General features: G+C 46.0%; 1 protein-coding gene across 4 annotated transcripts in view; it reads right to left on the reverse strand.

The window, feature by feature from the left end:
• Positions 1-15660, reverse strand: part of PLEKHG4B (pleckstrin homology and RhoGEF domain containing G4B) — a 78758-nt gene extending 63098 nt beyond the window's left edge. For 2 of the 4 annotated variants that reach the window (XR_014001561.1, XM_081167273.1), the window contains exon 1: positions 15339-15659. Coding sequence is in view for 3 of the 4 variants with exons in the window: in XM_081167273.1 (XP_081023399.1) it covers positions 15339-15395 (57 nt within the window). In the remaining variant the exon portion in view is untranslated. Of the gene's footprint in view, positions 1-15338 lie in introns of all 4 variants that reach the window. The other 2 variants (XM_081167274.1, XM_081167275.1) reach the window with 1 other exon arrangement.
• Between the last annotated feature and the right edge of the window lie 8130 nt (positions 15661-23790).

A 23790-nucleotide genomic window follows, 5' to 3' on the forward strand; every position in this document is an offset into this window, starting at 1 on the left:
GGGAGCCATAAAGCTTCTCGCACACCAAGGAGCCACCCAAACCGCCACCATCCTGCTTCCGGAGTTTGTCTCATAATGTGTCACATCCTCTTCATAACCATGGAAACCCCAACTGTGTAAACGTTAACTATAAGGTCACATTCCTTCCGTGCCACATCGCCGTATAGGAAAACTCTGTTCTACATCAGTGTTTCCCAACCGGTGTTCCGCGGCACACTAGTGTGCCGCCGAACATTGCCTTGTGTTCCGTGGGAGGGAGACGGGCTGCTCACCATACCCCGCGTCTCGGGCGCAGCAGCCGGCAGTCCGAATGCATCCCGAGCCGCGCTGCTCTCGCCTTGCCTCCTTCTTCGCGCCTCCTCCCAGCTCGCGCGCCGTCCCTGCGCGGATCCGTCCAGCCTCCGGCCGCCGCCGCCGCCCCCTCCTCTTCCTCTCCTTCCCCCACCCACCAACCCGCACGGCGCGCTCCCACCGCCCCCGATGGGCGCAACCACTTCCGGGTCCGCTGCAGCCGCCCCTTCCCCGCCTCCGGCAGCCGAAAGTCCCCCAGCGGAGCCCGTCTGGCCGCTCCCCCCGCTCCCTGCCCACCTCCCGGAGTTGAGGCGCCCTCTTTCGTTGCTTCGCGGGGAGGGAAAAAACTTTAACTTTTGTGCGTCCCTCCCGGCGTGACGCTGCGCGCTGACGTCACGGGGCGGGGCTTTAATGGTGGTGTGCCGCGAGATTTTTTTCCGGCAAACAGGTGTGCCATTGCCCAAAAACGTTTGGGAAACACTGTTCTACATCATAGGAATACAAATCTAAAGAGACCGCAGGGAAACCTGAGGCAGAAAGTGCCAGAATATTTTAAACATTTCTGGATAGAGGTGGAAAGATCTCGCAATTTTGGTTCTGTTTCACATTTTTTTAATCTTAAATTCAGTTCTCCACATTTCTGCAGCAATTTGTGCATTTCTCCACCCAAAAATATTTATCAGTTTTTTTTAGTGAATTTCTCCTAATAAACACAATTTTGACTAGTGTATGCATTTTCGCAAGGACCTTCTCCTAATATAATGCATTTCTGTATATTTTCACTGATATATTCATTTTAAAGCAAATTTTCCTTTAATATTTGCAGTTTTGTAAACGCCTTTTGAATGGAGAACTACACTTAAAAATTCAGATGTGTGAACGATGGCTGTGTTTTGATTCTCATATTGTTTCGGAAAGTGTGAATTTGATATAGTCAGCTATAAATGCAAACTGATTTGAATCTCTCCCCCATCCTTATCTCTGGATATCTTTTCAGTGCCAGTGAGCTTTAACTTGCACTTCATAAATGAAACCTTTATGTTTAAGCAATATAGCCTCCAATAACACTCTTTCCATATTGGCAGAGAAGAAACATGACTAATAAACACTCCCACCAGCTTTGTCTGATTCTACAGGCAGGGCTGGTCCACCCATGAGGCAAACTGAAGCAGGTGACAGAAGCCTGCAATAAGTGCTCTGTGCAAGATCTTGCCACGGCCACCACCCCTCCTCACTTCTTATGACTGTTACTATTCAAGATCTGTCAGAAAGTCAGGAGGGATGTTGTCCAGAATAGTTCCAACTGAGGGCCAAACTAGGCATGGCAGGGGTAGCCGCATTTTCTTGTTCACATCCCCACCCCATTGCCAAATCAATTGGGATGCACAAGGTCTTATTTTAACATGCAAAGGGGCAAATGCTTGCTATTTGCAAGGACGGTGGTGACTTCCCCAATCAATGCCCTCTCCCTGCCCCATCCCTGTTCATAAATTCATCACCTCTCACTCAGTGCTGCTTGTTGCTGCCCTTGAGGTCCATTTGGTAGAACAGAGACCTGATCGCCGTCTCCTGCCTGCACACTTCACCCCACCCTGAAACTCCCCTCCAGGGAAAAGAAAATCAACATATAGACACCCCCCCAAAAAAAGCCTTTAGGAGGGTGAGAAGACCCATCGAATGGCCAAACAGCCATCTTGCACAGTGACTGATTTATATAATTAAGATGTAAAGGAGGACACTGGTGGATAGTCCCTGCTACCAGCCAAGAATGCATTTCCTCCCATCCTAGGTCCAGTCTTCTTGCGTACTATGCAATAAGCTTTGCCAGGCTCAGAAAAAGGAGAGGAGAGTGGTGGGAGATGAGGCTATGGGGAGCGGATGAGGCAAGGCCCTGCACCAGACAGCAACTTCCAAGCAAGGAAACCCCAATAAAACCTTGTAGCCCCTCAGTCTCAGTCTTTCTCCTCCTTCTCAGGAGGCTCCTAGCCTCTGCTGAGCCATCCCCCCCCCCCAAATCTCTGGCTTGTGCTGGTGCTGAAGGAAAGCAGGAGCCCAGCACACCATCACATACTCCCATTTCTACACCCCCATCGGGGCACTTTGCACAAGAGAAGTTTGCTCTCCGACATGTTTCTAACTGTGTGTGTGTGTGTGTGTGTGTGTAATTTTAACTCTATCAATGTTTATTTTATTTTTTATTGATCATCCCCTCCCAATGCTTTTAGCTGTTTTTGTTTTTATCTGCAAGTTGCCTTGAGTCCCTTGTCAGGGGGAAAGGCAAGGTACAGTGGTGCCTCGCAAGACGAAAAGAATCCGTTCTGTGATTCTCTTCGTCTAGCGGTTTTTTTGTCTTGCGAAGCAAGCCCATTGACGGATTAGCGGATTAGCGCTATTAGCGGCTTTTAGCGGCTTATCTGCTGATCGGATCAGCTGATAAGCGGCTTAGCGCTATTAGCGGCTTTTAGCGGCTTATCTGCTGATCGGATCAGCTGATAAGCGGCTTAGCGGCTTAGAAAAAGGGGGGGAAGGGGAAAAAACCAGCAAGAACTCGCAAGACATTGTCGTCTTGCGAAGCAAGCCCATAGGAAATTCGTTTTGCGAAGCACCTCCAAAACGGAAAACTCTTTCGTCTAGCGAGTTTTCCGTCTTGCGAGGCATTCGTCTTGCGGGGCACCACTGTATAACTTCCGCAGTACCTCAAGGACCACCTCTTTCCATATGACCCTACCTGGACCTTAGATCATCCTCCGAGGCCCTTCTTCATGTGCCTCCTCCACAAGAGGTCCAGAGGGTGGCAACACCAGAAAGGGTCTTTTCTGCAGTGGCTCCCCGTTTGTTGAATGCTCTCCCCAGGGAGGTTTGGTTGGCGTCTTCATTATACACCTTTAGGAACCAGGCAAAAACATTCCTTTTTAACCAGGTCTTGGGTTGCTTGACATCCAATGTCCATTTAAAATGTGTTGTGGAAGGAGAGGTTATTGGGTTGTCGTTGTTTTCTATTTTTATTATGTGTTTTCTGTTTGTTTTTTTATTTTGTGAGTTTATGTTGTGAACTGCCCTGAAATCTATGGGTATAGGGTGGCATACAATTTAAATAAATATATAAAACCAAACAAAATCCTAAGGAAAAGTTTCCAGTTTCAATGTTGCAAGCAAAGGGCTGTTTCAAACAAGAATAAATCACCAGGTCTCATCAATTTATGCATAGCATAATGAACAAGAGGCTACGTCCCTGCCCTAAGGAGCTTACAATCTAAAATTCAACCTAATGGGAGACCAGAGGGGCCTGGGAAGAAACACTGGAAGAAAGAGGAACAGGTGGAGAACGTGTATGTATATCACTTGATGACTACAGTGCTGAGCCTTCACACAAGCCTGTGCAAAACCATGTTAGAAACTGAGATATGAAAGCTAGGAGATAAATGCCACCCCTTAAACCTAGATTATGGGCGCAACAGTTATTTATAACAAGTATGCAAAGCTGAAAATGAATGAACTGCAGTTAAAGTATTATGTTCATTTTCCACATGGTCACAATATTTTTAGGAGGGTCTCTTATCCAGTCTTCAGAGAGTAGCTGGAAGTGGTGAGGCCTTTCCTTCCACTCTGCAGTTTTAATCTGTAATCTTAGGTCCAGAACTGCGCCCAGAGCTCAGAAACTGCTTGCACTGATGAAATTCCATGTCACAAAATGCGCCTAGAACAATGGGAGTTTTGAACACTGTGTGCAAATGATCCCTCAAAGATGAAATATCTGGATTGCTTGGCAAGCTGGCAAGTGTGGCTTTTCCAATGGCAGGAGTTTGGCAGACAGTAATCAAATTCTGAGTAAATCAAATGACATACACGAATGTGTGAACCACAACTTAGCCTTTTTAATGATTAACCAAATGATTTGGCACAATTGCTTATATATGTAGTGCTTAAAACATTGCTTGCTAACTTTGTTTTTCATTGATATAAACTATGCACCATTTCAGATTAGGTGGGAAAGAAGACGGAACAAAAACATACTGGGGTGAAACGGAAATAACCGAAAAGCTTGGCCGCCTCCAAGGCTTTACTTTTCTGCTCCACATAAAAGAGGGGCCTAAGATTTTAACACTGCAGCTGTGCAGACTCTTCTTCCCACCTTTCTCCAGAATACATTGTTTTGGTGATAGAAACTTCCTGGTACCAAAGCATTCCAGAGACGGAGAGCTCACCGCTGGCCGGTATCCCAGTGATTTATTTGTGATTAACTAAGCCCTTCTTAGTGTCCTCCCTTTTGCAGGCAGGCCAATGGTACAAGTCTAAAATTAACCAGTTTCAGAGAGCCCCAGAGAGAGAGAAAAGTTTTTTTTTAAAGTTTCCCAACATTTCCTTGCTGGATCACATGAAAGGTCCATTGAGTCCAGCGCTGTGTACCCACCAAACGGAGGGAAGGGGATTCAGCAAGCAATTATAGAATCAACAGGAAAACATCTGATTTCAACAGGTTTTGAGCCAGGGCTTTCTATAGCACAGAGCAGTTTCTAATGCAGTTAGAAAGATATGAGAGATATGCTGTTTTGTTTCGCCAGTTAAGCCACTTATGGGTGTGGAAGTCTCACACAGAGGAGATGAAGTTGGCTTGTGCACAACCTGCTTGCGCCCAGCATTTGGCCCTCAGATACACCATCTCTGAACATGGGAGATTCCATCAAACTGTTACAGCTATCATTTTACAACATCATCAAAGTTAATGGTAACTACCACCCCCCCAATGCCCAACTTGGGGGTAATGAATTCCCTAAGCTGTGTAATGATTCAAAAATGAATCATGTGGACCTTGTAGGAGTATCTCCTCCTTCAACATTAACTCACTTAAATTTCACTTAAACAACCAAAAGAAAAAACAAAACAGCAATTACAGAAAAAAGAAAAGCAAAGAAATGTGAAATTCAATAAAAAGAAATTAAAACAAAAACAAAAACATTAACTCTTCCAACACAGATACTTTAATTATTGCACGTTCAGGCAGTCTGAGGACAGCACAGTCAACTGGGACTTTGGCAGAAATGGTATTGGGTAGGTGAAGGGGGGGGGTCTCCCATAAGGGGCTTGAGGGGAGGATTGGCCCTGGAATGCCCCAAGCTCGGGCTGGGTCTCTGCCTGGCTGGAATCCTCTCCCCAGTCTCCCAGTGAGACCTTGCCAGCTTGGCTTGCACCACAACAAGGGTCAGCACTGGGCAGTTCCCTCAGAATGGGTTTACTGCGGTGCAGCCTCACTGAATCCCATTCCACCAGTATGGGGAGAGTGGAATGACGAACTGATCCTATCCCAAATCCTCCAGCTAATAAAGATTTGGCCTGATTTCATCCCAACACCCAGTGTCCTGTTGCCGTCACTTGCTTCTTTTGGGGGATTAAGAATGTGCCTGCCTGGGCAAGTTCTCTTACTGTTTCTCTCTTCCGAAACCCTACCCAAACCTTTGAGCGCTTTGCTGGAGCAAGCCTTTCTCATTTAGAATAATCTTGGTTTCACGTAAAGCTTTTAGGGGAACTTATGACTGTAATTTTCATTGCTTGCAAGGCCTGCAGTCCCCCTTACAATCTTTTAAGGGTTTGCAGCTATGAAACAAAGGCAGCAGGGAAATAAAAGGACCTAGGTCAGCAAAAGTCAAATGCACAGGTGAGGGACTTTTCCAGACTGCCATTTTGTTGCACGAACATGAAATTGTTCCTAAGTTATTGCAAAGTGGGATCCAAATATCTGGTGAAGTTATCAAAGAGAATAACTGACAAAGGGAACCTGAATTTCCCTCAAGTACTCCAAAAGCAGTATTTCATTGCTGGGGTAATTGAATTTCAGTGTGCTTGTGGCAACAGGGTAATGTGATACACCATCTCTGAACATGGGAGAGTCCATCAGGGATAATTATAAGCATGTACTGATTGATCCCATTAGATGGCAAATGAGCACCCAGTGCTGTAACACGGCTGATGCTGGAGACGCAGATCAGTTTGGATGGGTGACTTATGTATAAGCTTTCGAAGAAAAAGCAAGACTCAAGTTAATAAATGTCATCCATATCATCAGAAGTGACACACAATCTCTCCCCTGATTTAAACTCTTGTTTTTTTTAACCAATATCTTAAACTCAAATGCAGCAGTGCCTGTGAACAAGCAAGTAGTACAAAACATGGAAGTAGGCAGTTCTTCAGGAACATGGCCCTAGACCATTTGCGGAGGGGTGGGGAGTCTGTGACCCACCCAATGTTGTTGGAAGAGAACTCCCATCAGCCACAGCAAGCAAACACAGCCAATGGTCAGGGGTGATGTGCATAATATAATACAACAGTACCTTGAGGGCCACAGGTTCATCACCCCCATTTAGGGAATGAAAGGTCAGAAGCAGCACTTTGAATTGTGCACAGAAACAAACAGAAAGCCAATTAAGCTCTTTCAGCATAGGGTTAAAATGAGCCTATTGTCCCCTTTCAACAGCTTGACTACTACGTTCTCTATAAGTTAACATTTCTTTTAAAAAACTAACAACAGTTTTGAAAGGCACACCAACGCTATATATCACACTTTACAGTAATCAAGCTTGTACGGTGGTACCTCGGGATGCAAGACGCGACAGCGCATGTCATGTTTCGCCGCTTCCACGCATGCACGTGACGTCATTTTGAGCGTCTGCTCATGCGCAAGCAGCGAAACCCAGAAGTAACGTGCTCCGTTACTTCCGGGTCACCACGGGGCACAACCTGGAAATATTTAAGCTGAAGCGTATTCATCCCAAGGTATGACTGTATGTTACTAAATCATGGAAAACTGGGGTCCCATAATTCCTTCTCTGGGTCAGGATGCTACTGATGGGGTTGTCATCTGTGCAGCAAAGATATCATACCCCGGATCTCTAGACCCCTTCTCCCAACGACTTCATTAGGATGTTTAAACATATTTTTGGACACAGCAGATCATGTGAGAGCACCATAGTATAAATACCAAGGCACTTGATAGATAGGAGTGGAACCACTGGAAGAGAGCTTTTCACTCCACATCCCAGCTGGAGATCTAACACAGGCTCAGACTCTCTTGTCCACACATACAATGACACTGTCCAGTCCAGACTTGTTAACAACTATCTCATAAAAGTTGTAAGTTTGGATTTCTAGCCAATTTATAAAATCAGAAGGTGAAAAGGTTACTTGCTGTCTCATTCTGACTCAGTCACAGATTACTCTGTACAGGGGGAAATGGAGCACTTGCTGAGTCAATTTATCAATATTCTGGCTGAATCCTTGCACTTGATCTTGTTTGGGGCTTCAAATAAGGGGTTTAGCACTCAGTTCCCTTCTGTTGGATTCCAGTATCACTAAAGCTTCTCTTAGTACAATTATATTGCAGTGGTGATGGTACCAGGATACAGTTTCCAGGGAAGTAACTCACATTCTTCACCTTCTGACTGCTCTCCTTTATGTACAGGGGGGAAAACAGGTACCCCCCATCCCATAATCAAGCCTTGTAGCCTAGACATGAGCACAGAGAACTTTCATGACCTTTAGATTACTCACATCCCCTATAAACTATTTCTGTCAATGGAGCAGTGTTGGTAGCAGAGAGATAAAGATCACCCACTTTCCCCTACTCACAAACAAACCAGCACATCTGACCAAGTCAAAACACTGAAAATAGTGAGGGCAGCACAGCAGTTTAGACATGTTTTCAAAACAAAAAATAAAAAATGGAAAAGTTGCTGATTTCACATTTCAATTTAAATTATTTAGACTTTCTAACATATATGCACCACACTGTCACAACCTTATCAAAATTTTCACACTGTTGCACATAATGAAAAATCGTTTCCCTTATACTCTTCCTAACCCTATTTCAGCAGCATTGCAACAGACTTTCACTTGCAGAGACTTCTCCTTCCTCCCCTCCTCTCTGCAGCCTGCACTGCAGCCCCCAAATCTGCTCTAGACCTTTGGGGGGGACTCTGCATGCTGAAAAGCATGGAAAGCTGTGGGGGCCGGGAGCTCCTGTCACACCCACTGACACAACACTGAATCTCACCCAGGGTCTTGCAAACAGCGCAAGGAATGGCTCAGGAAATAAACACCAGAAGCTTCTTAATGCTGTTATGCTTGTGGCTGTCTATTTATTAACTTTCTGGAGGTAAGCTTATGGTTTCCAGAAGGATCCCCCAAAGTAACAAAAAAAGCTCACAGGCTTTGATTAAAATTTCCTTTATTATCCACAAGGTTCTTTATAGTTTAGATAAGTCTAAACAAACAGAAGCTTTTGGCATCTGTAAAATCATTTTGCTCTCCAGAGATAAAGCCCACATCCTCTTTGGAAATCCCCATGCAAGTTTGAACAGTTTTTCTCCAAGGGAAAGACAGCAGTTTTCGAAAGTGTGCACGGAAACTTAACAAGGTCCCCAAGCACAACAGCAGTGCACAGCCCTAAACAGATTTTGCCCTACAACGGGAATTTCAAATTATTTACTTAGGTGAACGCCAAAAGAATTTTGTTTCTAGTCAGGTACTGCCTGTTTTAGCTCACATCATAGAGGTCAAACTTCACTAACCACTTGATGTGTTGTTGTTGTTTAGTCGTTTAGTCGTGTCCGACTCTTCGTGACCCCATGGACCAGAGCACGCCAGGCACTCCTGTCTTCCACTGCCTCCTGCAGTTTGGTCAGACTCATGTTTGTAGCTTCAAGAACATTGTCCCACCATCTCGTCCTCTGTCGTCCCCTTCTCCTTGTGCCCTCCATCTTTCCCAACATCAGGGTCCTTTCCAGGGAGTCTTCTCTTCTCATGAGGTGGCCAAAGTATTGGAGCCTCAGCTTCACGATCTGTCCTTCCAGTGAGCACTCAGGGCTGATTTTCTTCAGAATGGAGAGGTTTGATCTTCTTGCAGTCCATGGGACTCTCAAGAGTCTCCTCCAGCACCATAATTCAAAAGCATCCATTCTTCGGCGATCAGCCTTCTTTATGGTCCAGCTCTCTTGATGTTGTTACATCATATGTATGAACATGAGAAAAGTCTACAGGATCAGGCCAAGGGCCCATCGAGCACCCCATTCCCACGGTGGCCCCCCAGATGCCCACGCAAAGCCCACAAGCAGCGCTCTCCCCACTTGGTATTCAGAGGCCACTGCTTCTGGGGCGGAAGAACAGCCATCATAGCTAGCAGCTATGGGTAGCCTTCATCGCCATTAATTGGTCCAATCCTTTTTTAAAGACATCCATCACTACCTCTTGCGGGAGTGAACTCCATATATAAACTATGCACTGTGTGAAGAAGTTCTTCCTTTTGTCTTCCAACGTTCAGCTTCACTGGATGCCCACTGGACTTCTTGTGTTATGGGAGAGGAAGAAAAGCTTTTTACTACTGTGGTATCTTGGGTTACAGACGCTTCAGATTCGACTCCGCTAACCCAAAAATAGTACCTCAGGTTAAGAACTTTGTTTCAGGATGAGAACACAAATCACGCGGCGGCAGCCCCCATTACCTAAAGTGGTGCTTCAGGCTAAGAACAGTTTCAGGTTAAGAACGGACCTCCAGAACGAATTAAGTTCTTAACCCGAGGTACCACTGTATTCACCTTCTCCACACTTTGCAAAAATTTATACACCTCTATTTCCCACCAGGCTTTTAGTATTTCTAACAGTTTAAAGCTGCAGTAGCAACTATTATTAGCAATTTAGAGTACCTTTCTCAGAGTATCTTTCTCAGGGCATTTTTATACAGTGGTACCTTGGGTTACAGACGCTTCAGGTTACAGAATCCACTAACCAAGAAATAGTACCTCAGGTTAAGAACTTGCTTCAGGATGAGAACAGAAATTGGGCTCCGGCGGCACGGCGGCAGCAGGAGGTCCCATTAGCTAAAGTGGTGCTTTAGGGTAAGAATAGTTTCAGGTTAAGAACGGACCTCCAGAACGAATTAAGTTCTTAACCCAAGGTATCACTGTATTCTGAATGGGGGTTTAGTTTATATTTTACCTTCTGTTTAAATTGGAGGTTTGTTGTCAGTGTTGATTAAAGTATTTTTTAAAACTGGCCTTTGCAGGGCTATATGCCACGTTTTAATTGTGGTGTTAGGCAACAGATTCATTTAATAAATAATAATAGCAGCAGCGACAGAAGCAGCAGCAGTAGCAAAATAGCAAATAGTCCTCAGGAGACTGAGCTCAGCGCCCAGGGACTACGGCAGCAGCTATCCAAACAAGTAAAAGGTTTTCTGGGCTCTTGTAGGAGGGACAAGATGAGAATTCCTGAAAGCAGCAGAGACATTCCAATATTTTCTTTTTACCTGTGCTCCCCTGCCCCCATTGAAGCATTTTATTCTGTAAAAAATTCTTCACGATAAGGGATTTAGTGGTGAAAACTGGAACACTTTTGAAAGTGTTACTGATTAGTGAAAAGTTGTCCAAATTTACCCGGAACACCTTTACAAAAGAATAAAAAAGTCAAGAGTAGCAACAATAAGGTGGGAGGGGATTAGTTTAAAAATAGCGATGAGAAGGGGGCTGTGCATTTGGTATGGCGCAAACAAGGGGGGAGAGCTATATGAAGGAGCAAGTTTGGCAAAGGCAGAGCTTTTGCACTTTCAGCCGTGTGTGATCTGACGCAGCTGCAACAGAAATGCTGAAATACAATTCATGGACATGCAAACAAAGGCCTTGCTAGAGAAGTATTATAGAAGTGTCATGCTGCTGAGAGATAATAAAAGAGAGGGATACCATAAGACAAGTTTCTGGTTTTAAAGGAAATGCCTGGACAGTCTTAACATTTCTTTCGTGACCATTAGGAATCATATCAGCTTAAAAGTAAGGCTGAGTGGGCAAGACTGCAGAACGTGCTTCTACCTGTCTCACCTGTGCTATCAAGGACTTCCCTGATCCTTAGCAATTGATCCTAACAGCTGTTGAGACATCTGAGAGGACATGCCACTTAATCACTAAAATGCACAACCCTCCCACAAAGTGGGGGGGGGCTACCTCTCATCCTGCACAGGGACGCGGACTTATAAAAAATATTGGGGGGGGGGGCCGGGAAAGCTCATGAATAATAAATAAGCTCATGAATATGCAAATAAAGTGGCTCCGGCCCTAAATAGGGCAAGCCACGCCCCCCAGCCAGCCGATTGGCTGGCTAGGAGGTGTGGCCAGTCGGGATTCCCCTGTTCTCGCGGGATTTCCGGCAGTGCCTTGGCAGTGGCGGTGGTGCTGCGAAGCAGCGAGGCAGGAGCCCCCGCCCCCGGGGATTCCCTAATCTCGCGGGGGACGGCCAGGGCTCTCCGATTAGGGCGCGCGGCTGGCTGGCTGGCTGGCTGGTGAAGGAGCAGGTGGGGAGGAGGCGGGGACGGCGGCGGCGCTCTGCTGGAAGGGCGCCCGAGATTATTGGGGGGGCTGAGCCCCCCCAAAAATTTTTTTGAGGGGGCTCGAGCCCCCTCAGGCCCCATGGAGTCGGCGCCTATGATCCTGCAACTTGTACAGTCACATCCTCCTGATATAAATCCTCCAGCTGAAATAACTACAGTTCACTGTTAAGTAGGGGAGGTGTCCTAAAATGAGAAATTTCAGAAGTGTTGTCATTTGTGAGTATTTTTATGCCTCGGACGTCTTAGTCTCCCCTTTCATGTGTCTACCACTGCAAATACTTATGTAGCCGCAGTTCTGAAGCAACTCTTTCTCTTAGTTCTAAGGGGATCGGGACTCACACATCCAAAACAACACTCTAACCACTACAACACAAAACACAAAACATAAGATGCTATTTAAAATTTCACAGCACAACTTTTTAACGGCCCCATTAACTGCAGTGCTGCAAAACGTGGGGTTTTTGCTGCAAAACAACTGTAACAGTTGGGTACAGGTTAGGAGAGGATCCCAAATTTGGGGGCTTGTGGTTAATTTCCCTCTTTTTAACCTCTTTCCCAACAGCTAGGGTTGGATACTAAAGGTACAGCCAGCATTGTTTGCAAAGGCAACTTTGACCTTCAAAGGAGACGGATGTAGGATGCTCACCTATGTAAAAATAAAGGTAGCCCATTGGCACCAGCTTTATAGCTCAACACCTGTTAATAAGAGGACTACTGGTAGGTTAGCACATAAATACAGAAATGAACATTCTTGTCTTGTATTGCCCCCAAAGCATGACCTACAATAGAAACAGATTTACTCCCAGTCCTGAAGGCTTTAAGGGATTTTAAGTCATTTTAGTCCTAGCACACCTTACTTGCAACTTCTTTTGACTGATGAATTTCACTTTAAAGGAAAATACTTCAAAAACAAAAAAGGCTAAAAAGCCAGCTGTTTCTGTCTAGACAATGAGCCACTGTAGGGGTATTATTGATCTCTGGAAGGTGAGCAAATAATGATTTGGTTGAAGGCATGCTTTTAAAGGAGGTCTCTAAATATTGTTTCATTGAAATGGTTTACAGCAGCAAAGAACTCTGAGAGCACAAGAATTTGCTGACTCTATATTGATAATACCAAATGCTCTTCCAGCACTGTTCAAAGGAGAACACAAGTTTGCCTTAGGTTGCAGCATGGTTGAAGTTATGCAGGTGTGGAGCTGACCAATACCCCAAGTGTGAACTCCAATTTCTTTATTCAGTCACTTGTAAGGGGATTATTACCTTCAAAGAAATGTGAGTGAGCCTTACAGACAGACAATGCCTCTTTTATTATATGTACCCTGTGACTGTATAAGTGAATGCAGTGTAAGATGAGTTCCTGTACTAGGGATGAGGAGCAGTATCTAGCAAGCCATGTTTTAAGAAGGAATTGTCAGCACTGCAAAGTTGCAGACTGGCAGCCAATCCCGGAGGGGATGCTACACATCAGCTGTATGCCATGCACTTTTGCTTATATTTCTGATCTGCAATGTGGCAAGACATGACAGTGCAGATTAGTGTGAAGTGATTGCTGTAGCCATCAGCCAACCTCTCTCAGCTAATGGGCACACTTAGAACTTTGTAGAAATGCTGTGGGCACAGGGCACCAGTTAAAAAATGGCTGCAGTGGGAGCATGGCACAAGATGAAAAGGTCTGGCACATCTAAAATAGAGACAGGCCCACAAAACAGTCCGGGCATGCTCCCCATCAAAGATAGCTCAAAGGACTAAACCTTAATTATTAAAATGCCAGCGAGAATAAAGAGGCATTGCTTTAGGGGATTTTACTAAAGGTAAAATAAAGGATTGCCTCTTTATTCCACTGTCAGCACCAGGAAATCCTTTCTGAGGCAAGCATTCCACATTCTGCCCGGACACTGAGGTCCAGCGCCGAGGGCCTTCTGGCGGTTCCCTCGCTGTGAGAAGCCAAGTTACAGGGAACCAGGCAGAGGGCCTTCTCAGTGGTGGCACCCGCCCTGTGGAATGCCCTCCCACCAGATGTCAAAGAGAAAAATAACTACCAGACTTTTAGAAGACATCTGAAGGCAGCCCTCTTCAGGGAAACTTTTAATGTTTAATAGGTTACTGTATTTTAGTGTTTTGTTGGAAGCCGCCCAGAGTGGCTGGGGAAACCCGGCCAGATGGGCGGGGTATACCGTAAATAATAAATTCTTCTTCTTCTTCTTCTTCTTCTTCTTCTTCTTCTTCTTCTTCTTCTTCTTATTATTATTATTATTATTATTATTATTATTATTATTGCCAAGGCACCCCCATCATGAAGGTCTTCTCCCTCACAGTCTCAGTTCATCATGCAGGGAGGGGGGAACCTAGAGAAGCACCTCCAGTGGAAATATTGAGGTCTTGGGCAAGCCTTAGGGTGTTAAAGGTTAATAACAACACTGAATCCAGAAAAGGAATGGAAGCCAGAGCAGATAACAAATCACTGCCGTGATGTGCAGAGAGTAGGAAAAGCCACTCTGTGAATGCCCAGGGGTACTGTTACTTATGACTTCATATCAATTTCTTAAATGATCCACCATGGCCAAAAAGAGGAAAGATGGTGACAAACGGATAAGGCTACTGGAGGAGTCAGATTACCAGATCAAGACCTACAGAAACTGCAAAAAACAACACACAACTGTTTTCCTACCTACATCAATGCATTCCCTCCCCACCCCCACTTTCAGAATTAATCTAAGCAGCCTTAGGCAATAGCCATGAAATCCTGGGCTCCCGGCAGGATGAATTCTATGCCCAACATGGCAGCGTCCACAGAGGGGCAGTTCAGTCACAAAAACACAGAACACACAATTCGCTGCATCAGACAGTAGGCACTACAGTTTGTGTTGTAGTGCTAAATCTTTTAAAGTCGGAATCCTAGCACATAGTTTTTTAAAAATACATAATGTGTGCTTCCTAAAACAAAATCTTCTCTATTTCACATCTTGTCCTGTTTCAAAATATCTGATGCATTAACATCACAGATATCTTAATCTAAAAGTGTTCAAAATGTTGCCATCAGCTGTAACTTGAAAGCAATCAATACAAGAACAAAGAACAAAAGGCACCCAAAGAAAAATCTCTCATTTCAAATATTTGGAAAAAGTGGAATAAAATACAAGACCAAGATCTTAACAACCTGTAGAAGATTACAAAGGCATTTCTGTGATTTTGCTGTCCACCTCCTTGCAGGATTGTCTCAGTGAACTAATCCCTATTGCAAGCAAAGCAGACATTCTGACATAAAAGCTGCTGCCTGTATTTTCAAAAGAACAAATTCCATGTCTTACACAAAAAGAAATAAAGCAGATTATTTTGCCCAAGAACAAAAGGAAGAATCCTATTCAGCAACCATCATGTTTGCAGGCAAGAAACCAGAAAAAAGTTCCTGAAATTTCAACAGGTTTTCTCTAATTTAGTGAGGGCACTAACTCATTACCAAAACAGGAGCCCTCTTTATTTAGCGAAGGAGATTTGTTTTATTTGAACACAACATACAAACTATAAATGTTGCTAAAAATGCCCCCATGAAACATTTTATTTAAATTTACAAAGAATTGCTAATAAAACTATTCTTGGATACAGCTCATTAAAAAAAATAAATACAAAAAAGGGTTTCTGTAATCTTGTGAGTTTGGGTTTTCCCCCATTGCATTCGACATACCTTTATGCTCAGATAATTATCACTTCTTGTCTTTGGAGCTGCAGCCTGGTGATTCATAATGGCACCCCCTCTCTTTGGATTTCAATACAAAAAAGTAGTCCATAAAATCAACTGTGTCAAGACAATGAAGACTGTAACTCAAGCCCATGCCCTTCTAATAATTTCACTTGACGTGTCTGCCAGATTCCTGTCACCCCCTTTTGCATGTCAATTTTACATACTCCCTCAATGTTCTCGGGAAGCTTCCTGCGCTGCCAGTTGCACACATCCAGACCGTGAGAACAGACTGGAGAGTTCACTTCCAAGCAGCCCGGACGGCTCTCCCATTGCTTTAGTAGGCAGACTGATGTAACTTCCTCTGTCCAAGGGGGGAGCGAGAGGGACGTCGGAGGCGAGAACAAAGCAGCTCGGAGTTGGGGGATCACCTCCACTTCTCACTTTACAGGCAAAACATCGGATCCAAACCCAGCTAGAAGCTGAAAGGTGCAACCCCCCCCCCATGGGGAGAGGAGATTCCCACGATATTTAGTGGTCTAGCACAACATACAACGTAACAATTTGATTTGCCAAATTGACACTGACTTTCCCAAATCATCAAGGTTTTTTTAAAAAAGCACATTCAAAGTTTTGCTTGCTTGCTTGTTTTATTTCTTTATTTTGTATACTGTATTGCCCTTCAGCCATAGATCTCAGGGCAGTTAACAACATAAAAAATACAATATATAAAACAACAACAACAACAACAACAGACCTCTCCCCACCCCCTCCCACAAACACATTGAAAAGGGTTGTTTTTGTGGGAACTGTATTAGCATGTATTTCATTGTTGCTAAGTCACTTCAAGAATCTTGTAAGAAATAAACAACATAAATAAAAATCACCCAGAGAAGGGACTATAAGGAAGTCAGATTATACTGTTAATAAGAGTTCCATCTCAAAATGCAAATGGAACTTATTTTCCTTCTAAATATGTAGTGGGTAGCACTTTCAGTTTTTCCCACCATGAAGATTATTTCAGGGTAAAACTAAAAATACAGTGGTACCTCGGGTTACATACACTTCAGGTTACAGACTCCGCTAACCCAGAAATAGCACCTTGGGTTAAGAACTTTGCCTCAGGATGAGAACAGAAATCGTGCTCCGGTGGCAGCAGGAGGCCCCATGAGCTAAAGTGGTGCTTCAGGTTAAGAACAGTTTCAGGCTAAGAACGGACTTCCAGAACGAATTAAGTTCTTGACCCGAGGTACCACTGTGATAGCTCAGTCCAGTTACAGCCACAATCACAAAATTTATGATCACAGAAGTGCATCTCCACTTGCATCCAAGTCACTTCAACAAGTCCTGATGAAATCTGAAAGAGCACAATTACTAAGAAATTGGATCTCAAATCCGAAATCCCCAATCCAAATGTTGCCTCTGCTACGAGCTCATGAGGTGGCATTAGGCAAACCGTAGCCAGAGGGGGAGGGGAAGCTACCCCCTTAAATCAAGTAAATAAATAAAAAAACTTAACAAAAAGTAGAAATTTGGGGAGGGTCCTTATTTCTTTTCTTCCTCCATACCCCTTTGCAACCATTTCTTTATGTCACAAAACGTTGAATGTTATCACAAAACTGGCAACAGTGGGTGTAATCATGTAACTCCACTACACACCATTAGAAGAGATCGTGTCTTTGCCTGTGGTCACTGGCAAAGTAATCAAGACTGCAAAACATGGTTGCCCACCCAATTTAGCAATCAGGATCCTGAAGCTGAACTGCCCTCACCCCTCATTAAGACATTTCCAAAGGCTCTTCCCCACCTGCTACAAATAGAATTTATATATTTTAGAAATGCATACCCTGGCACAATTAAGGACAGTAAAAAAACGTATCTTAAATCTCACAATGGATTTTGCAACTTAATATGCCTTATCAGGTTATTTATTCATTATTATCTGACAGGTTTTGTTACATTTATATCCCACCTTTCTTCATTAGCGCTCCACGTGTGATACACAGAGTTCCCAAAATGATTCCCACTCTGGGGAAGGAAGCGCAATAACCTGAAGAAGTGAAACTGAAGAACATAGGCCACATTTTAAGAGCATTCCTCAAATCTTCTCAAATAGTAAAATGGCACAAACTATTTTATGAGGAACAGTGATCAGAACCTCAGAACTATCTCTAGTACATAAGAACCATTAATAATAATAATAATAATAATAAATTTTATTTATATCCCGCCCTCCCCAGCCAAAGCCGGGCTCAGGGCGGCTAACAACAATAAAATAATCAATCAAATAATCACACAATCTAAAAATTTCATTATAAAAATTAATTAAATCAAATTGATGGCAACCAATTAAGTAGAATTATGTGCAGGTTGCCAGAGGAGGGAGTCAGGCTGCACCCTGACCAAAGGCCTGGCGGAACAACTCTGTCTTGCAGGCCCTGCGGAAAGATGTCAGGTCCCGCAGGGCCCTAGTCTCTTTTGACAGAGCATTCCACCAGTTTGGAGCTGCAGCCGAGAAGGCCCTGGCTCTAGTTGAGGCCAGCCTAACCTCTCTGAGGCCTGGGACCTTGAGGATGTTATTATTTGCAGACCGTAGGTTTCTCTGTGGGGCATACCAGGAGAGGCGGTCCCGTAGGTACGAGGGTCCTAGGCCGTATAGGGCTTTAAAGGTTAAAACCAGCACCTTAAACCTGATCCTGTACTCCACCGGGAGCCAGTGCAGCTGGTATAATACCGGATGAATGTGCTCTCGCAGCGAAGACCCCATAAGGAGTCTCGCCGCGGCATTCTGCACCCGCTGGAGTTTCTGGGTCAGTCTCAAGGGCAGCCCCACGTAGAGCGAGTTACAATAATCCAGTCTGGAGGTGACCGTCGCATGGATCACAGTGGCTAGGTCAGGACGAGAGAGATAAGGGGCCAACTGCTTAGCTTGGCGGAGATGAAAAAATGCCGCCTTTGTTATAGCTGTAATCTGCGACTCCATAGAGAGGGAGGTATCGAAGATTACACCCAAACTCTTAACGGACGGTGCTGGCACTAATTGCACCCCCGCAAGAGATGGGAGTTGCCCCCTCGATCCCATATCGTCCCGCCCCAGCCAGAGGACCTCTGTCTTCGAAGGATTTAACTTCAACCGGCTCCCACGTAACCATCCAGCCACAGCTTCCAGACATCTGGTCAGTGTGTCTGGGGCCGAGTCAGGATGGCCATCCATCAACAGATAGAGTTGGGTGTCATCAGCATACTGATGGCAACCCAGCCCAAAACTCCGGACAAGCTGGGCGAGGGGGCGCATAAAGATGTTAAAAAGCATCGGGGAGAGAATTGCACCCTGAGGCACTCCACACACCAAGGAGTGGCGTGATGACAATTCCCCCCCAAGCGCCACCCTCTGTCCCCGACCAGAGAGAAACGAGCGCAGCCATTGAAGGACTGTGCCCTGGATCCCCACGTCGGCAAGGCGGTGGTCCAGGAGTTCATGATCGACCATGTCAAAGGCTGCTGACAGATCTAGAAGAATCAGCAGCCCCGACCCGCCTCGATCCAGCTGTCTACGGAGATCATCTATTAGGGCGACCAGAGCCGTCTCGGTCCCATGACCAGCGCGGAAGCCGGACTGGAATGAGTCCAGAGCAGATGTTTCATCCAGAAACCTACCAAGCTGTTCAGCAACCGCTCTCTCAATCACCTTACCCAGGAATGGAAGATTCGAGACCGGGCGGTAATTGGATAGATCTGAGGGATCTAATGATGTTTTCTTTAAGAGCGGACGCACCACCGCCTCCTTCAGTTCCCCTGGGAATATCCCGGTGCCAAGGGACAAATTGATGATATCCCCCAGGGGGCCCCGCACCTCGTCTGGACACGCTCTAATCAGCCATGACGGGCACGGGTCCAGAGGACAGGTGGTGGGCTTTCCAGCTTGGAGGAATCTGTCCACATCGGCTGGAGATATCCGGTCAAAGTGGTCCAATACTGGACCCGAGGACAGTCGAGGGGCCTCCAGTTCCTTTATTGTATCCAAATTGGCAGGGAGGTCATGGCGGAGCAACAGGACCTTCTCCGCAAAAAAGCTCGCAAATGCCTCACAGCTGTGTGTCAGATTGTTATTTAAATTTGGCTGTCCTTCAAGGGACGTTAAAGACCGAATTATACTAAATAATTGCGCCGGGCGAGAGCTAGCGGATGCAATGGAGGCCGAGAAGTAAGACTTCTTAGCAGCCTTCACTGCCATCTCATAGGTTTTCATAAAAACCCTATAAGATGTTCTTGAGGCTCCGTCACGGGCACCCCGCCATACTCGCTCTAGCCGTCTGAGGTCCCGCTTCATTTTCCGAAGCTCCTCGGTAAACCAGGGAGCCCGGTTTCTGCGGGGTCGCAGAGGGCGCTTAGGTGCGATCTCATCGATGGCTGCCAGGAGCTGGGTATTCCAGCCCTCAACAAGCTCAGTCAATGAGTCGCCAGGGGGAGCATGGTCCCGCAAGGCTTGACGGAATCTATCCGGGTCCATCAGCCTCCGCGGGCGAGCCCAAATCGGCTCGCCACCTAAGCAGGGTGGGGGTGGAAAGTCAATCCTGGCTTTCAGAGCGTAGTGATCAGACCATGGCACCTTCATCGAAGGAGACATGATCACATCTATACCGGCGCCAAAGATCAAATCCAGCGTGTGGCCTGCTTGATGTGTGGGGCCCGAAACAAACTGGGAAAGCCCTAGTGTCGCCATGGAAGACACCAGGTCCAGAGCCTGTGAGGAGGGAGTGGCATCAGCGTGGAAGTTGAAGTCTCCCAATACCAATAGGTTAGGGAACTCCAAGGCCCAGCCGGCCACCGCCTCCAGCAGGCCTGACAGGGTGGCTGCTGGTGCGCTAGGTGGCCGGTACACCAGCCAGACAGCCAAGCTCTCCTCGGAGCCCCACACTAGGCCAACACATTCAATGCCGGGGATCGATGGCGATGGTAGAGCCCTGAAAGAACAATCTTCCCGGATTAATACTGCCACCCCTCCCCCCCGGCCCACAGTCCGTGACTGGTGGAGGACGGAGAAACCCGGGGGCGCCATCTCTCGTAAGGTAACAGTTACCCCTTCGCGCACCCAGGTCTCCGTCACACAAGCCAGGTCAACTCCCTGCGAGATAAAGAAATCTCGCAGGGTAGCAGTTTTGTTGCCTATAGACCTGGCATTGCACAACACCAGTGAAGGAGGTGAGTAATCCTTGCTCACCCTACCCTCGTCTCTCGGGATGGGGCGCAGATTGGAAGGGGTACGAGCATATCCATATCTCGATCCCCTTCGCCTATAACATCTGCCCCCACCGCCATACCTCCCTCGCCCCTCCACGGTCGCAATCCCAAGCCTCATACTAACCTCCATTTACAAATAGAAAACAAAACAACCAAAACAATTATACCCAAACAAAACCAATCCCCGCCCCACTCAGTGTCCAACCCCCCCCAAAAAAAAAACAAAATGGAACAAACAAAAATACATAAATAAAAACCACCATTCACGGTGGTACAACAAAGTAAACAATAAAAGCACCTTTAAAACACCTTAAAATATATAAAAACATCTTTAACATTTGCAGCAGATAATGAAATAATATAATATAAAAGACAACAACCCCCATTTAAGGTGCTGCAAATTAAAGCAATTAAAACATTTAAAACTATTTTGTCCATTGCTGCCGGTAGCTGCTCTGTCCTCTAAACCGTGGTGGTAGTGCAGGCCCTGCCCCCTAGGCCGGATGGAGTTGGCAGGAAGGGAGCGGTCCTCCCAGCACTCACGAAGCAGCACCAGCAGTCTTGTCCCGGAGGCCTCTCTCAGGCCTCTTATGCTGTGGCGATGAGTGCAGGCCCCGCCCCCTAGGCCAGATGGAGTTGGCAGAAAGGGAGCGGTCCTCCCAACACTCACGAAGCAGCACCAGCAGTCTTGTCCCGGAGGCCTCTCTCAGGCCTCTTATGCTGTGGCGATGAGTGCAGGCCCCGCCCCCTAGGCCAGATGGAGTTGGCAGAAAGGGAGCGGTCCTCCCAACACTCACGAAGCAGCACCAGCAGTCTTGTCCCGGAGGCCTCTCCCAGACCTCTTATGCTGTGGCGATGAGTGCAGGCCCCGCCCCCTAGGCCAGATGGAGTTGGCAGAAAGGGAGCGGTCCTCCCAACACTCACGCGAGCAGCAGCACCAGCAGTCTTGTCCCGGAGGCCTCTCCCAGGCCTCTTATGCTGTGGCGATGAGTGCAGGCCCCGCCCCCTAGGCCAGATGGAGTTGGCAGAAAGGGAGCGGTCCTCCCAACACTCACGCAAGCAGCAGCACCAGCAGTCGTGTCCCGGAGGCCTCTCCCAGGCCTCTTATGCTGTGGCGATGAGTGCAGGCCCCGCCCCCTAGGCCAGATGGAGTTGGCAGAAAGGGAGCGGTCCTCCCCACACTCACGCAAGCAGCAGCACCAGCAGTCTTGTCCCGGAGGCCTCTCCCAGGCCTCTTATGCTGTGGCGATGAGTGCAGGCCCCGCCCCCCTAGGCCAGATGGAGTTGGCAGAAAGGGAGCGGTCCTCCCAACACTCACGCGAGCAGCAGCACCAGCAGTCTTGTCCCGGAGGCCTCTCCCAGGCCTCTTATGCTGTGGCGATGAGTGCAGGCCCCGCCCCCTAGGCCAGATGGAGTTGGCATTAGACCTTTTACAGCTCAATACAGATCTGACAGACTTTCTTCCATTATTATTATTATTATTATTATTATTATTATTATTATTACTACTACTACTACTACTACTACTACCACCACCAGGGCTTTTTTTCAGCCAGAACTCAACAGAACTGGGTCTGACACCTTTCAGGTGGTCGCCATTGCCATTATAAGAGAACACGGGAGGAGTTCAGGGTGAGTTCTGGCACCTCTTTTTCTAGCTAAACAGCACTGGTTATTATATTTATATTCCACCTTTTCCGCTGACGGTGACTTTCTAAGAGACGCCTAGCCCTCAGGGGGGTAATAAATCTGATGTAGTTTCAGCTGAACCATCTATACTTGCAAGTCAGACTCACAAAAATGAATGCTACTCCATACAAAACAAAATAATAGCTACCTCATGATATTTTGGGTGGGAAATGGTAAAATGTGGGCTAGATGATGTTACTGTTGGTGGATTTTTAGCTGGTAGATGGATAATACTTAAAAAGCACTCATCAGCACCTCATTGTCAAGTGACAAGCGGGGAGCCACGGTTCATTTGTATATAGCTTAGAAGGAGTGGAAAGGATGGTCATCAGATTTGCAGATGATACCAACTAGATGGGGTATTTCTATCTTACCAGGCAGAAACAAGACCTACAATTACTTTGATAAGATGGAGAACTGACCCCAAACTAACAGAAATAATTTCAATGGTGATAAATGTACAAGTTCTGCATTTAGGTAGGAAAAATCAGATGCTCAAATACAGAGGAATGTTGAAGGAACAGGGTATGTTTAATATAATAATAATAATAATAATAATAATAATAATAATAATAATAATAATAATAATAATAATAATAATATTTTATTTATATCCCGCCCACCCCAGCCAAAGCCGGGCTCAGAGCAGCTAACAGCAATAAAAGTAATCTGGAGAAGATTGCCCATCCTCAAATACCTGAAGAGCTGTCACACTGGACCAAATTAATTTTCTGTTCTCCAGAGCCAGCTTCCCTAACCTAGTGCCTTTTAGATGCTTTCGGCTCCAACTCCCACCATCCCTACCAGTATGACCAGTGGTCAGGAATTAAGGGATTGGTAGAAGAATGCACAGGGACACGGGTGGCGCTGTGAGTTAAACCACAGAGCCTAGGACTAGCCGATCAGAAGGTCGGCGGTTCAAATTCCTGCGACGGGGTGAGCTCCCGTTGCTCAGTCCCAGCTCCTGCCCACCCAGCAGTTCAAAAGCACCTCAAAGTGCAAGTAGATAAATAGGTACCGCTCAGGTGGGAAGGTAAACGGCGTTTCCGTGTGCTGCTCTGGTTCGCCAGAAGCGGCTTAGTCATGCTGGCCACATGACCCAGAAGCTGTACGCTGGCTCCCTCGGCCAATAAAGCGAGATGAGCGCCGCAACCCCAGAGTTGGTCACGACTGGACCTAATGGTCAGGGGTCCCTTTAGAAGAATGCACAAATGAACAAACAAGTAATAGTGACATTTCCTGAAATCTTAAAGCTTTAAGCCAAGCTTATGTTTTGGAGCTCTCAACTGTGTGAGGAAGTATGTTGAGACACTTCTCAAGCTGCAGAAATATGTCTTTGACAGAGAAACCATCAATTAATTTGGGTGGCAATGAATAAAAACTAAAGCAGACTGTGCGATTTCAAAACATACTTCTGCAACACAATCACTATTTTACCTTGTTACTGCTAGGAATTAAAATCCAAAAAGTTTCTACTTAACTTCTAAATTTTGTGCAAAACATTGCAGCCTCCACGTTTACATGGATG

This window comes from Podarcis bocagei (assembly GCF_964188305.1).
Source record: "Podarcis bocagei genome assembly, chromosome: 13".
Lineage (NCBI taxonomy): Eukaryota > Metazoa > Chordata > Lepidosauria > Squamata > Lacertidae > Podarcis > Podarcis bocagei.